Source organism: Macrobrachium rosenbergii, chromosome 42 (assembly GCF_040412425.1).
Source record: "Macrobrachium rosenbergii isolate ZJJX-2024 chromosome 42, ASM4041242v1, whole genome shotgun sequence".
Taxonomy (NCBI): domain Eukaryota; kingdom Metazoa; phylum Arthropoda; class Malacostraca; order Decapoda; family Palaemonidae; genus Macrobrachium; species Macrobrachium rosenbergii.
In genome coordinates, this window is record NC_089782.1 from 44,500,918 (window position 1) to 44,518,156 (window position 17,239).

The window sequence follows — 17,239 nt, forward strand, 5'->3', positions numbered from 1 at the left end:
ATTAGGAGAAACATTTTTTAGTTCCTAAAGAAACAACTACAGTATATTACTGGAATTATTATTTTAATTTTTGTACGTAAATGCAAAACGGGTATACAAAGGTAAACTAACATACTTTATGTTAAAGTAAAATCCCTCAAAATTGCAAAATAGCTGTTTCCAGATTTGTTTGTTTATGTCATACTTGATGTTGTTTTTGTCAGTTCATTGGTAAGTGTTTGTTAATTATAAGAGATAGTTCTGAATTGTTACATAAGCCATAAGTTTGGTAATCTAGTTTGAAAGCCTAGCCTAATTCAACCTACCAAAAATAAAATTTGTTCATCAAGTGAAGACTATCGTGGAAAAACACAAAACAAGCTTTAGCAAGTTCATGACACCAGTGAATGTGTGTCCATGTACATACCCTATGCACACGATTACATTAATCTTTTGTATTTTAAAAATAAAAAATGAGAAAATACAGTAAAAATATAAGTGAGAATAGCATAAAATATAAATTAAAAAATCATAAGCATAACAACACAAAATAAAACAAGCTTTAGCATGCTTAGACATCCACCTAGCCCTCTTCACCCATCCAACACTGCATCCCCATCCTTTCCCAGCCAGGGGAAACTACTCCTCAGCCCCACCCACCTTCCAAAACAAACCCTTCTCTTGATTGAGTTCCTCTACATAGCCTTACTGCCCCTCTTCTCCCTAAGCACCCAGCCATGGAAACTTCTCGAGGTCTTCCCCACCCCTAAAAACCCTCTCTCAGTCTATTTATGAGTGTAATCAGTGTTACCAACATTTTCTTGAGGCTGTGCAGCATTGCCAACCATCGGAGAATGGGTTTTTTTTATATTTTTTAAAACTTATATATATATCTTTGAGGCCTTGGTCCCTGGTTTGGGTGTACCAGATAGTGTCAAGTTCTGGATAATGGTGATCCTGATAATTGAAGGATTACCGTATTCATAAAATGGTCTGATGGGAATTTTGTGTTCAAAAACAAGAAAGTGATCGTCTGTGTCTCTCCTATAGATTAGTGTTTTACAGTTTACAGGGCATGATACCCATGGCTGGAGTTTTATGTCAGAACTCATATTCTTACATTTCCTTTACAGCTTCTGTTATAACTGGAATTGTTACATTTCTTTGTCAAGTCTTGTCTGACAGCTCCGTTGTAAAAACCTGGCCATTTTCATATTTGTGCCAGCTGCCATGTTAAGACTTTTTTTCCCATGATTACCTCTTTCTTTCTAACTACATGCCCAACTATGATAGGAATTACTGTACATCCAGGCAGTGTCTCATGCCATTATTTGCTAGTTCATTCTTCATTTGACTGGTGATTTCAGTGAAAAAGGTAGCTCAGTTGGGGCCTTCAACTGCAGTCTTCAGCAAAATTAATCCTTTATCCATTCTCACTGGAAGACAGCATGTGTATTGATAAACTCATAAGGTAGTTGAAGTTGTCATTGTATGTTATTGCAACTTGACAAAAATCCGGTCACCATGGGAATTACAGTAAAAATATCTGTAATCATGAACTGCCACTCTCCCAGTAGCTGTTCATCAGCTTTCAGCAGTGATTTTACTCCTCATGAACAAAGAAAATTTTGGAATTTGGAGGGGATAATTGCTACTGCAGTGCTAGACTGCTCTTTTTTCATTCCTGCAGACTGGTTGCAGGAATACTTTTCTTGACTTGGGGGCTTGGTTCGTTGGACCAATTCTCAATTGATGTTGGAAAGACTCTTAATACTACCTACAGTGTGGTGCATAAGGCACAAAATTGCTACCCTTCTACAGGAGTAGATGAGAGAAGGTGCGACCCTTATTAGGCTTATTTCACTTACTAGTTAACCATCACTGAGATTAAGCCAGTTTAGAATTCTAGATATGACCTTATTACATCAAGTGAAAAAATTATGTAAAAGGAAATATTAGTATCTTTGAAGCTAACACTTTTTTACATATTTTTGACTTCAGTATGGTTGACACTAACCTCAAAACATTTACCGTCTCTCATTTATTTTTTAAGTTATTTTTCACTTTTTTGCATGCTATACATTTACTAACTTTCCATTTTTGTGAGGAAGACAACAATGGTCATCTACATTTTCAGACATTAGTTGCAGCCTATTGTCAGATTTTTGTTTTTTGATATTTTTCTTGCTTTTGCTCAACTCTGCAGAGTTTTCATTTGTTTTATCTAGAAACTTATAGGCTTTGCCTGAAACTTCTGCTAATAAAGAATAACTGGTTTTATGCAGTCAGCTTTGATGCAAGCTTTCAGCCGTTTGAGATATGGCATTTTGTTTTGAAGTTCTTGTTTTATTTGTAATACGTGCAGAGGCTCAGCACTTATTATTTTCATGATCGTGCACTCTAAGCAGTGTCAGAATACTGGACAAATATGCACTGCTTTTAGGAAAGATGGAGCACTTTGTAGTACTCTTACAATTAGAAGAGGAGAACTGAACACTCAAGGATTTGACCTGTTTGGTTTAAGATTTTTCAATAGTTTGTCTTCTAAAGACTTCATAAAACTTGAAAAACATTTATACAAATTTTATGGTCGTTACATGAACAATAACTGATCTAGAGGCTTAGCATTAATTGTTTTTATCATATTCTATTTCATTGTGTACTGATCACTACATTGTACTGATTTTCTTACATTTACAGATTATGTTTTTGCATGGTTTAGTAGTATTTATGCAGTAGTATGGTATTTATCCTGTTATCTTAATAAATATATCCTTTTTTGTATTTAGGTTTTAAAACTTATTGTTGAAAGTGGGATCATGATGTTTTGTTATAGCTCATTTTATTTCTATTAAGATAAGTATATTTTAGGTTGTTAATGTGTTATTTGTATATTGGGCATTCAAACATACTTCACTGAAATTGAATTCAGTAGGGGTGAAATTATTTTTTAAAAAGTTACATTTCTAAAGTATTACAGTGAAAAGCAAAATTTGTTACAGGTAAAATAAATGTTTGATTCATTTCTTATAACTTTTTATGAATTTGAATTTTTGTAATTACCTGTACGTGAAGCCATTTTCTATTGGTTAGTGTAGGTGTTACTTTCCAAAATTTACATGTTCCTGTGTATGTGTGTAAGTGGTTAATAAGTCATAAGAGCCAAACTTCCTGCTGGCTGGAAAGCCATTTTAAGTGTCTTATGAAAAGATGGATGATTGCAAGCAAGACATTTTTTCATACTATGGTAATTAAAGGATGTCTTTTTATTAGGAAAAATTACAAGATACTTCATCATTTTGAACTTATACCTTCTGCCACACCAGTGTAAGTTGTCCCTAGCTAAGGGCAAGTTCCTAGTATCATTATCCACACCCAGTCCCTCAAAATTCTTGATTTGTGGTAGAAACACCTACATTACATAATTAGTGCCCTTCATTTTTTTTTATTCTTCTTGACTTGTATAGTGATCTTTTATTTTACACTGCTACCTTTAAGCGAGGATATTTCACAAATATTACATTAGTTTTGTATTATTGGTCCTCTTCTTGAGCATAAAATACTTATGCATTTGCTGTTTTATAACAGCCTATGTGACTACTGCCACTAGAGATTATATCTCCCTTCTAGGACTGCTTTGTATTGTCTGACTCATGGCCTTATTTTGATGTCTGAACTTTTCCTTAATGATCAGGTATATTTCTTACAAATTTCTGTCACCTTACATCAGACAATTTGAATGTGCTGTACCATTTCCTGTTGTGAGAGGTTAAACTCACTTGGTAGCAGTACTAGTTCCATTCATGAACCTTTAGTTTTTTTTCCACTGCTGAACATTGCTTAGCCTTTATCCTCTACTTTACAAAATTCACTTCCCAGTGGTGATCTTCCCAAAATTCACTTCCCAGTGGTGCTCTTCCCAATTCTTTCTGAATCTCACACTGCACCCTTTACTTGTGTCATTTCACAGATGGAACCATGTATTGTATAATATTAACATTATTTGAAACTAGGCTCATGGATATATAGTTTCCTCTTTGTCTTCTAGCATAGTGATTTTAGTTGCTCTGTTAATCTCTGGATTTGCTCCTCACACCAAATTCGTTGGGAGATGTCCCCCAGATACTTGATTTTTCTGTTTAGGAGATGATGTACAGTACCCGCAGTCCCCAGCTTATGTCGGAGTTCCGTTCCTGAGGCACGACGGAAATCGGAAAAAAAGTAATGAATTTCTTACCTCAACAATTTATAAAATAAAAAAAGTGCTGTTTGGCCAGCACCCTTCACATCAATATGTCAGGAGAATTGATAGTTAAGCCCACATCCCTCTTCCACTTATCCTACCAGAAAAAGATTGGGAACGCCACAGAATTATGCTAAAATCTCGCCTAATTTACTGTGTTTTATTATAATTTCCTAGTTATTGAATGGCAAAAAGTTGTACTTATAGCATGGAAAATATGAAAAAACAAAAGACAAAGTAACTTCACGTTTATCTATAAAACAGTACAAAACAAATAAAGATGAATGTTACATATGCATAAAAAAATCTCTCTCTCCCTCTGTCTTATCTCATTGAGAGAGAGAGAGAGAGAGACTGTCATGTTAGCCAGGGGAAGGAAACAGATTTTTAAGTATTGCCCTGGTAATAAACCGGTTTTCTCACCTCGTTATAGCGCCTACAGCTTTGCCGCTCAGAAACTAATTCCAGTCTTTCGTTGCTTATGGCACTGTAAGACTGAAACAACGTAACTTCACATCTGCCGTAACCCTGAACCGATTTTTTTATGAATATATATGAAAAGTGCCGTAAGATCGGAACGACTTAAGTCAAGTCTGATGTAACCCCATACATTTTAATAATTGTCATGATGTTACCTTGAATATTCTTGGTCTTTTCCTGACCACCCTTGTTTCTTTTACTTCTACCTTTTCTCCAGCCCAACTTTTAAAATGAATCATACTTCTTCATTATACTGTAGTTCAGCTTTACCTTTCGCACCAGCAGAGGTACATTTCTTGAGTCCTAATTATTTCCTACACATCAAACATTAGCAATGACAGCTTGAATGTCTTTATTGATTTTTCAAAAGAAATATGTTTTTGGGGGCGGTGTTGCCTGTGACACTGATCTTGTGGCACCTTTTGTTGGCAGTCACCTGTTGTGTCACCAAATCTAAATTGTCATCACTTCTTTGTCTGTCTCTTGAAGAATGTCTGCTCTCACAGTCCTTTGACTATCATGGTCATGATTAGCCTCCTGATCATGACCTGGAATGGTCCTGGGCATGACCATTGGCCCTGAAATGGCTGAATCAGGATCAGTTTAGTTGAAAGCAACAACAAAGTGCCTTAAGAGAGTGTATGGCTGAATCTGGGAATCATAATAATTGCTTTAAGAATCTCGTATGTGTAGAGCTGCAGTTGCATGTTGATGATCTGAGGGCTGTTTGTTTGGAATTGCAATTGCATGTTGGTACTGCAAGTGCTCCACTAAAATGCACCAGCTAATGCACCAGGTAACAAACTTGGCCTTTGATTTTGGTTGAAGATTGAACTCTTGTTTTGTAATGAGTTACAAAGGGGTAATTTTTTATACTTTGTTGGCAGTACTGAAACTGTTGATTAGATCATTTTATTCACGTGCTTTTCACTTTTTCAAATCTGAATTTCTTGGTCATATTTTATGTTTTTTTATAACTTTGTGCATATTTTATTGATGATCACAAACTGTGGTCATTTCAAATTTTTCATGGATATGTGCAAGTACAATACAGCACAGTAGTTTGTAAATGTGTATGAAAGATTTTAGTAATGTATTTTGCAACTTGATACACTTTAGATTTATTTATACAGTATAGTATTGTGTAATTTTGAATTGTATATTGGACTAACATTTTTAAGGTCTAACAAAGTTACACCAGGCAGACTGATAGCTAAATGTTTGTTACCACCAAATAGTTACCTCATATCAGTCCCTCTTAATTTATAATCTTAATAAAGACTCACTATGAAGTGCTCTCTATGCTGCAAAATACAAAAATATTGATTTTATAGCCATTTTGTTATTTTCTTGCAGTGTAGTCTGTGTGTATGATTATATGGTACTCATACTTGAGGGGAAATTAGAGTATGTGTTTTGGAAGAACTCTGAAAGTGACTGAATTCACAGTTACTGACCTTTTACAGGCTAAAGCTGTTGATGTTATTTGTATTAAATGTGAATGCCCATAGGAAGTAGTATTGCATTAACAACCTGAAATTTATAATGAAAATGTCTTTCATAAGTCCAGACCTTTTTTGGTAGTACTTTTGTGCAAGTATTTTTTGTATCTTGCATTTCAATGTACATGTTTGTATATTTGTGTTCCATAAGTGTTATATTTTTAAGGACATAAAGCATACTCACTTAGATTTTGAGATGTCCCTAATTAAGATGTGACTGTACTTTTGAGGAAAAAAATCCCAATGCCCTTAGGTTGGTAGGTTGCTGTCAATGTCAGAAGAGTTATGAAATTAATCAGGGGTTAAGCTAAGTGAGTTTGTGTGTTTGTTCATATGGTGCCTTTTTTATTTTTGTTAAATCATTATGAGTGGTCCTTCTTGTGTCTTTTTCTTTCTCTCATCCCCTCTGCTCCTCTGTGACCCACCAGACCAAATGTTACTTTGAAGGCTTTGGTTTTGTGAGTGGAATTGCAGCCTGCGGCAAGGTGAGGAAGATGTGCAAGTAGTTGTACTGTGCTTCTATACAGAGATGACTATTTTGATTGAGAGCTTTGATATATGAGTTTATTTTTACTCTTACTTCTGTATGCAGGCTTCTGGTATTTTCAGTATTGCTTTAACATTGTAATTGGTTACTTATTTTTTTGTAGTGAGTAAATTTTTTTCTCGTTAACATAGTGTTGTCTTGTGTGCATACCTGATGCATTGTTCATGTGTAGATTTTGTGCACACATGTGCATAAAGCAAATTTGCAAATAATTCCACATTATTTCCATTTTCACACTTAATTACATTATTTTATTTTAGTTTCACTCTTATCCAGCGGCGCTTCAGTAAAGACACAGATAATTATGCTCGTCAATTCCGCCCTGTTTTACTCTTTTAGCAGGAATTAGTACTTCTTATAGTGTATTACGAAGAATAGGCAAGAAGCACAGAGTATTTTTGCTGGAAGAGTTCCTGAAAAAATCTTGATCAATTTTCCAATGTTTACAATACAGTATAGAGGAACACATATGGGTTGCTTTTATGTGAATACTGTAACAAAGAAAAGCGATACTGATTAGTGTTGCTACTGGTTTTGCCAAAAATATTTTATTTCATCTTAATGTTGGTGAGTTAAAAAGTACTGTTTCTTCTGAAAGAGGAAAAAGAAAACACTTCTCTTTATATGTATATGTTGACATTGCATTGGATGAGAATCTAACGAAACCCATGAAAGTTTTGTTTTATGTGAGGTCATGTGGTACATGTCTGGGATGACTAAACATTAATTTTATATTTATTGAAATTTATTTTTATGAAGCAGAGAGCTGTATTTAGTTGAAAAATTCAGCGCATGAGCTATCACAAAATCATTTCTATAGATACTATAATTTAGTTAACTGAAATAAATATCACTGACCTCAAACGGCTTTGCTCCACAACAACCCTATTATTTGTAATTTAGGCCAGATTTGTGACCAGCAAATGTCAAAAGGAAGTCCCTGATTTTCAGCGCTGCACAAGTGCCTCACAGATCCTTCATGTGCCTACTTTGTTTGTAACATCATACTGATTTTGTAGACTTCAAATTGATATATGTTCAGGATTCATTTATTTATTTGTTTCTTAATCCCACAATATGTATTCATTTCAGTTCATCTCCTTGTTTAGTTTTGTGTTTAAAGGATCCGAGTGAATTCACAGGTGAAGTTTTCATTGCCAGCTAGTGATACATCCTTATCTTCAAGAAACCAAGGGCTGCAGAGTATGTGTCCAGGATTTTGTTTTCCACAAGTTGTTCCAGGGAACAACAACATTAGTAAAACTAATCTAATTTCTCATTTGCTTAGATAATTGTCTTGTGTGCTCAATGGATGACAGTACTTTGTAAGGCTAGATGCTTGTCTGCTTAATCACAGTTCTTTCTACGTTTACCCTTGAAAAGAGACTTTGTTGTCAACCATTTTCTGGTGGTCTTGTGGAGGTTCCAGGCATTGTAAACCCTTCTTACAGATCTGAGATATATTTTAACTGAACTATTTTTATCAGGACCTGTAATAGCAGTGTGACTTGGTACCTCCTTGAGCTGATGGTTGACAGATTTTTGGTTTTCATTGCTGTTGGCCTCCTTTTTTCATTAGCACATCATTCTAGACACTGACTTTCCAGAGTTATTCACTCTTACATTTTTCTTAAGTTGAGTATTTGTCTGTTTCTTCCAATATTACCTTATTGTATACACTTGGATTTATAAACTTTTTAGTGTTGATGTAGTTCTCAGGGTTTCAGCTGTAGAAGTAGAGCCCCTGTGTTTTTTCAGCTGTGGGTTTGATTGCATATCTCAAGCGAAGGAGTTCTCAACAGGTCCCTCATTCCATTCGGCCAATTCTGAGTTTGATAATGAATTTGTCCTTCCTCCTAAATTACTACTATCAGGCCAGATGATGAGTAAGAGTTTTATTGTGAAACAAATTTGTCTGCCAAATTGCAGCTGTTGGCTAGGGTACACAAAAAAAAAAAATTGAGGCTTTCAGTTCCTGAGTACAGAACAAGTACAGAACAAGAGTTACAGTCAAACATCTCTTTTGTGATTGCCCCATTTTCACCCAGCAATGTACTACAAGCCCTTTAGGCCAGCCAATTGGGAGTTAAGAATTGTAACGCATTGGTCTGATTAAACTATTCATTTACAATGATCTTGCCTACTGTGAACCTAAGGATTTGTGAGGCCCATGTGCAATGCTGCTGACCAGGAAACTATTTTCTTTGGAATAGGGAATGAAGTGTCTGGGAAATTCATTGACCAGAAATTTCGGTAAATTATAACTAATGTGCGTGTATGAAAATACATTTATGTTTAAAAGATTATATTTTCTGGGTTGAGTACATTTAATCACAACATTCAAGAAAGAGAGATCAGTATGCTTGATAACATTCATCTGCATTGTAAGACAGGCACATACTTTTATCAGAAATCCCACCAGGTGGAATGTTTATTAATTTACCAGTTTTTCAACAGTACTGTTTGTAGTTACATTCTGAGGTCATTAGTTACAAAAAGTAAGCTTTTTATTTAATGTTTCATTGCAGTTGCTTGTAGCATTTTCAAAACTATAAAGAGAGAAACACAATGCATATGATGATAGAAATATAATTTAAGATATACCCATAAGTACATAGAAAACATTGTAAAATGAAAATTTGAAAGTATAAAAATGCCAAAAATACATTTAGAAAATACCATTTACAAGAGTACTACTAGATATAAGAAACATACAGTATGCATAGAAAATAAATTAAGCATACATTAAAATATTAATTTATATATATATAGAGAGAGGATAGGTACTGCTATCTGTATGTAGTCTGAGTTTCTCTATCCTAAGAAAACTAGACTCTTGAATTCTTAACTGTCAATCAGAAGAAACTCTTGAGATGATTTAAAAACTGTATAAGTTAAATTTTACTCGCAAATATTTTCACAAGGGTTCTTTATTGGGTAACTAGTTTGTCGGACTAGTAGCCTCTGTGTTCTGCTACTGACTTCTCTTTGCTGGTCCACTCTCAGTGAACGATGGGTTTAGCTAGAACCAAAATAGCCATGCTTGCAGCAAGGACCTTCGAAAAGGTAAACAGTGGATGGTCATAGGTCATTAGGTAGTTTATCCCTGTTTTAAAGGATTTAATTTAAAGCTGTTGTACACAGAGAAATTGTGTGTTATTTATTTTGAAAACTTGGCAAATCTCATTATTCAGCAACTGAAACATTCAGTAACTGGTACTTTTTCTTCCATATAAAAAGGAACCTGAAATGTATAATTTGTTTCATAACGCTGATATCCTCTCTTTACAGTTATATTTATTACTAAGAAACTACATAATGTGGTTGTAAGTGTCCCATCCAAACCTTTGTACTTGAAAAATTTTCTAGAAATTTTATTTCATTATGAAAATTTAAGCATATGTAATTGGAGGCTGGAGAATGCCCGTTGAAGCCAGGTGGGTGTGGTGTTTGGCCTGTATTGTTGAAAGTAAAAAAAAAAAAAATTATTTGAAAAAATTATTATTTTGTAAATAGCCAAATAGAAAAATTTTTTTTTAAGTTTATTGAACCTTAATTTCTCTCTCAAAGATTTTCATGGTTTCAAATGCCTGCTATATTCTGGTTGACAGTGTTATCAGGTGTAAATTTAACCGTTGGTTTGTAGTGTGTACGGTATTCAGTACTCTGATAAAATTAATGGACTTATAGTTCATGAGTTGTACGTTTTGCAAGTAATAATTTTGTGTTAGAAAGCAAAGTCAGTTTGTAAGTAAAGAGCACTGCTAACTTTTAATGTAGAAAAATGTATGTGAAAATTTTCATGTATGAGTATATATAATTTAGAATCTTGTTTGTAGGCTTTTGTTATTCTCCAGTTTTATAGATTTACCAGTAGGGCCAGTATAAGACTCAGTAATCTGGGTAATATGAAGTGACCAAGGTTGAATAGATGTGCATATCTCTACTTGCCCGTATTTGGTAGGGTCTGTATTCTTGTTTGAAAAAAAAGTCTTACAAATTCGTTGTGTGCTGGCATTTCCAGCTACTTCAAGCTACTAAATTGGCAAGATACTGTAGTAATTAAAGTATTTAATAGTAGCTAGTAGACCTATTTAATGGGTATTTTTTATCACTTGTAGGATTGAATTGAAATGTAGAGACACTCAATATTCCTCCAGAAATTTGTTGTGGGAATTTCTTTAAGGTAAAGTATAAATTTTACCTTTCATCATTAGGATAGAAGGCATCAGTCTTTGCAGGTAGGGCCAAAATCAAGGCTGTTATTAATTTTGTTAAAAAATAAGACTTTTTTTCATCTAAGAAGAGCATTTTTTCATCATACTTTGGCAAATGTTGGTCAGTGTGAAGCATAATCTGATTTTGCATTACATAAAAATGTCTTATGTGACTGACATAGATATGTTTTTCATATAGGGACCATCATATGAAATATATCTCCTTCAGATGTTGTTCTTTAAGAGGAGCTATATTACTTGGAAATTTATTTTGTAAAATGGTTTCTGAGAAATTTAATGTTTGTTTAAAAAGAAATTTTGCTTGTGTAGTTCATGCAGAAATATTTTTCTAATAGCATGTTTGAAAATAAATTTGTTAAAAACTGCTAATTAAGGTTTACTTTTAAAGAAAGGACTATTTCATTGTGAACTTATCATTGTAACACAGCTGATATCATACTTTGCACAAAATCCAAGATACTTCATTCAGCTGGCTCCAGTAGGCATGCATGTGCACACAGGTGCTTCTGGAGGTTAATTGAATCACTTTTTGTGTCTACCAAGGTCAAAAGCTCCCAGAGATTCCCAGGCTTTTAAAACGTTCCAGTATCACTGTGTGTCATACGCTTTCATTTTAATTTTGTTTTAATTCTTTCACTTAGTAGAACTGAGGTCAGCTTACTGGAAGGAACCATATCTGGTCAAAGAAATCAAGATGGGGTTCCTTCTTGTTCAGACTCAACTTCCAGTACTACCACAGATTTCTGTTGTAATAGGTCAGATGGCAGGGAAGGACCCAGTTAGGATACTTTTAACCAGGCATTGTCACTTTTGAATGATGAAGGGCCTTTGGTTTAGCCAGTGTTCTGCGCACCGTCTCCAAGGAATATGCATGATAGCTGAACAGGTACACTTTTAACAGCTACAGCATATACCTGGAAGACTGATTAGTGATAACAGACTTTCGTCCAACTAAACAAGGCACATTCTTAGGTGTGCTGTATATTCTGTGAGTAACCAGTCAGCCCAGCAAAAAAATAAAGAAAAAAGACCTGGACTCTTCAAATCCAAATCCTTATGCCAGCACATGGCAGTGTCTCTTCAGCCATCCCTTCAAGTTGAGGAGTTAGCCCTTCACCGCCATTTCCAGACATTCTGGCCTCTGCAGCCAACTGGTTTGAGTCAGGAGAGTCTCAGAACGGTCAAAAGGGTGGAACTTTTTTCTCATCAAATGAACTTGAATTGTAGCTCTCTTTTGGATGTGTGTGGCCTTTTTGACAACAGCAATCTAACCAAGTTAATGTGGCACAAAGACAAGAATTTGCGCTTGCCAGTTATCATCTTTTTTTCTTGTCTGGAGTGAACAGAACCAAGCTTATTCAATATTGCTTCTGGTAAGCCTTCAGAGTTGCAGACTCCTCCAAAGGCAAGGCCAGGTTTGCCTTTCAGTTTGGCTGTCTGGTTCGGGGAACGTGCTTGTTATCCAGCAATTCATCAGGCAGTGCTTCTCAAATTCTTTTAGCCTCTAGTGGGATTTCTCACTGGTTGTCAGATCATGATTTTCTCCCTTGAATTTTTGGTAGAAGCCTCTTCAATCCTCCCCATAGAGACAGTGTTCTCATGGTTTTTACCACAGCAAGACATTCGTACATAATCCACATGTAATTCAGCAAGAGACACTTCCTTTCTTTCGTATAGATTTTGGTACTACGTACATACAATTCTTAGTAATCAAGATTTTTTGTAGCCTTTACTTTTCTGGCAAGAAAAGTCTGGATGGAAAGCCTGAGCTGATTTTTAGTCAGTAGTTCTAGGTACCAGACTTCTTTTGCTTTCCTGAGGAATGTTAAACAGATATTTATTTTGCTTCCCCCTGAGATGTTATCTCAACTCCAGTATCCTGGTAGATTAGCAAGACAAGCTTCTGCCATGGAGGATCGTCTTACTTGTAGCATTAACTGTCATAGTTTGGTTTCCTGCTGAACTAAAGGTTCAAAGACCACCTCTCTGTTATGTCTTATTTATAAGCTAGTGCTTGTGCTGCTTGGCAGTCACATCATGCATTAAATTTTCTAACTGGGTTCCAATCCAGCTCATAACTCCTTGTTGTCTGTTGAGCTCTTGGCTTCTCATTCCTGTTTCACAGGAGCTCCTAGGGTCTCTTCAGGTCCTTTTCACTGTACCTGCTGGGGTATCAGCAGCGCAGCATCCTTGTACCCAAGCAGCTACTTAGGCTATGTTACAGCAATTGGTTTGTGTTGAAACAAATATAATTTTTTTAAAACAAAGGTTTTTTTCATTACTAACCTATTTCTGTAACCAAAGCATGGACCTCCTAACCCCACAGCCCTTTGTGGTTGGGTCAGACCACAGAAAAAGTGATTCATTTAACCACCGGTGCCTGAGGGATTTTGTATGCATTTGGTAACATACCAGGTCAGGTGATTTTTTATTAAAAGTTAAATAAGGTATCTGTGACTACACAAAATAAGCTATGTTCAGGTAAGTTGTTATTTGGAAAAATTATTTTTTAAAAATTACTTTTTTTTAAAGAGATACTGTAATGAGCTTCCATATTTAGATTGTCACATCCTTTCTTAGTTTTACAGCTCCATGTATGAGGTAAACTTTACATGAATTATGAATATAAGTAATTGCATACAGTACTGACTCATAGATACTGTATGTGTCAATTTCATATTTGAAAAGGATATTCCTCTTGGCCTTCAAACACTTTAAGGAGTTGTGATAGTTTGGTAGGATAATTTAGTGCTTGTAGGAAATTTTAAATATATTTTTAGAATTTTTATATGATATGATATGATTAGGGTAAGAAGTTATTAATGTATATTATTTACATATTGAATAACAATAACTGTATTTTAATTAACATCAGTAGCTGGTGTATTTACAAAGGTAGGTTGTGTTCTTTGATTCTGAAAAAAATAAGTTATTTCCACTCTACTTACAGTTTGCAGAAGATGATGCAATCTTCACGGATTACAGTTTCTTTTACCGAGTGTGGTATATGACACCAGTGTTCTTCACTTTTCGAATGCGTATATACTCCGGATTTGTACTGTCAGAATGTGTTTGCATCATGGCTGGGCTTGGCGCTTATCCCAAGATTTGTGAGCCTAAGCCAGGAAAGGGGCCTAGTAATTATGAAGCTTTGGAACAGAAGTAAGATTCCCTTAAGTAGTTATTTATATGCTATACTGTATATATTTGGTAATCAGTTAAGAAATGGTGCCTAATCTTGAAATGACTTCCAAATAATACGTTAAATTGCTTTACACTGGCATACAATTGAGCAAACTTAATGTTTTAGTTATGCTAAGGATGTTGCTTCATTTTCAGAGAAAATAAAGAACAGAAGACAGAGTTTAATTTTGAGACAATCCACAACATTGATGAATATGGCGCTGATTTTACCCCCACTGTGCGTGCTGGTATGAGATGTTGGAACATGACTGTACAGTTCTGGCTGGCTAATAATGTTTATAAGCGGCTTAAACTAGCTCGACCAATCAAGTAAGTTAAGTGCATAAGTGAAGTCGAGCCAGATTGTTTTGCTTTTTCTGTTACTTGAATCTAATAGGGACTTTTTATATTTTCTACTGCTTGCCAGTCTTTAGATTTCATAAGAGGATCAAACTTAATATGAATGATAAAATAATCACTGTGGCTGTTAATACATTACAGTTATTTCTGGTGAGCATAATCAGTAAATTATTTTACGCTAATAATTTGCATGATACTACTGAAAATGTAACTGTAAGGTGATAAGGCAAGCAGATGTGAGGTTACAAAAGTCAAATTGCTTGCAGGGAAGCTCTTACAATGTTGACATCTGCATACTGGCATGGTGTTTATTCGGGATATTACCTCTCCATGCTTACTGTGCCATTCATTCTTGCAATTGAGGACTATTTTGACAGACTAGTGAGAAGGAAACTTGGAGACACTGTAAGTAAATACGCCATGTATGTATTTAGTATGTTGGTGAGACTTTATAACTTGTAGGATGCAGTATGAAGTTTACAAATCCATAGTTTTTTACTTGTGATTTTTTGTAATTTGATGTTATAGGGTACAGAATTCCACCCTTTTAGTAATGCTGTGGTTCTGGCATTAGTTCAGAGGTATTGCAATGAAATCTTTATGAAGAATAAAAAATTTCATTAATTTTACAACAAACCCATAATTTACACTGGCTCACATTACTGTAGTGTTTCTTACAAATCCTAGACATTCAGATTTAATAGAAATTAATCATCTTCTGACTAGCTAGTAGCATCATGCATGCCCCACAAGGATCCTTAAGTTACAGCCAGGTAAGTGTTTTAGTTTTGTTTTTTATTAATGTCCTTCCCCCGAAATTGCAGTTCAGGCTATTTATGAGTAATGGGATTGTAATAAACAAACTGATTTTGCAATAACATGTTTCATATTAAACCCCTTGGCCTTAATTTTAGTGCCCTCCTTCCTTCTCCAGTACTTTCATCAAAAGAATGAGCTCAAGTGGGATGACATGCCTTGGTCTGTGCATGTTTGATGAGGTCTTTGCCTTTTGAGTTTTTTCATGGTGATTTGACTAGAGAGGTGCTCAAACAGAATAAAGCTATTCTTGATCAAGGAGTTAGTGCTTCATTGTACAGTAAATGCAGTTTTATAGTTCTCCAGGGTTATTGGTATTTCTTTCTTGACTTCAGTAATGCTTATTAAACAGTTAGCCATTACAAGGTGGCACTGATAGATTGTGCAAATCGTATTTTGTTGTTGTATTTATTGTTTTGTGTATGAATAGCTTGTGTTTATTATACAGTATTCGGTGTTTTGAGGAGTGAAACTACGGTTGGTGTCCTTACTCTATTAATTTTTGTGTGATGAAGGTAAATTAGATTTTTAATCAGGTTAGGTGAGTTACCCATTGTTAAAAGTTATTTTTTGTCTGATGATCTGATAACTTTGCTTCTTAAATGCTAAATGCTTTTCCTTTGCTGAACCATATTAGGGAGTACACATCTACACACACTTTGCATCCAGGGACAACTTCCCTTCTTATGTCAGTCTTTAATTTCTTGCTAATCCTTTCCTCAAGAACTCTCTGTGGATCCTGTAATTGTGGTTGAGCTCCGGTGTATATCAGTGATGAGTTTATGTTAATAAAAATCTAACACAAAATTGATCTTTTTCACAGAAACCAATCATATGAAAAGTGCATTCCTCTCAGCCATGCTGATCCTTCATAGCCTCTATCTAGAATACATAAAGTGAGGCAGGTGATTGCTGTGCAATTGTTGATCCAGGTGGCATGTGCATAGGTTACTACCACTCTTAGACGAGACTGCAATGTCTGGGATATGCAAAAAACCATGGGTGTGGGCTATGCATGAGTGATGGTTTTGTATAAAAAAGTAATTTTTTTTTTTGCATTAACTTTAGTGTCATGATTTCAGAAGATATATTTGATTGTTTTGTTCTCATTTCATTATTTATTTCAGGGAAAGAAATGGTATGACTGGTTATCATGGTTTATCAAAATGCAGAACTTCGCTTACATGGGAATGGCTTTCCTTCTCCTCAGGGTTAATACAACACTTTACTATTGGCACTCAATTGGTTATCTCTACCATGGACTGTTATTCCTGATGCATTGTGCTGCTCAGTATGTAAACCTTATCCTTGGAAAGGTTAGTAATCTGCTTTATTTTTATTCAATATCATATGAAAGTTTGACAAGTCTGTAATGGCATTTAAGCATTGGAAGGTTATATATTACTGGAGGTCGAAAACTGTGATAGTCTCTCAATAACAGACTTAGGGGATTTGGAGTACTTATTTGTTAACTGAAAATATCTGAGATTTTCTGGAGGTGATTTAGGTTTGACTCCAATAATAAATTCCTAAAATAGTTATTGGTTAAATATTAACATGAGTAAATTATTAATTACATCTGATTAGTGTGCATTAAGTGAACAAAAAAATTACAAGGGACATTGCAGGTAAAAAAAAAATAGCAAAAGTTAATGAAAACTGCAAATTAGTACCCACTCCTAGCCATCTCATGCAGATCATACCCAGGTTTATTTGGCAGCAGACAAAGTTAGCAAAACTGTCCCTTGAAGTTTAGTTTTAGATTTTTGTGTTGTAGTTTCAGTATTTGTACTTTTACAAATTCCACTGTAATTGATTTCATTTTATGTATGAGTGACTTTGCTAAAAATAGCATTAGTAGTGCAAGTAAAGCAGTATTATACTTTAATTA

General features: G+C 34.9%; 1 protein-coding gene across 2 annotated transcripts in view; it reads left to right on the top strand.

Moving 5' to 3' along the window:
• Positions 1 to 17,239, top strand: part of frj (farjavit) — a 36,607-nt gene that overhangs the window by 14,655 nt on the left and 4,713 nt on the right. The window contains exons 5-9 of one of the 2 annotated variants that reach the window (XM_067086337.1): positions 6,633 to 6,689; positions 13,940 to 14,151; positions 14,329 to 14,502; positions 14,799 to 14,937; positions 16,476 to 16,664. In XM_067086337.1, the coding sequence (XP_066942438.1) occupies positions 6,633 to 6,689; positions 13,940 to 14,151; positions 14,329 to 14,502; positions 14,799 to 14,937; positions 16,476 to 16,664 (771 nt within the window). The remainder of the gene's footprint in view (positions 1 to 6,632; positions 6,690 to 13,939; positions 14,152 to 14,328; positions 14,503 to 14,798; positions 14,938 to 16,475; positions 16,665 to 17,239) is intronic. The other variant, XM_067086339.1, reaches the window with a different exon arrangement.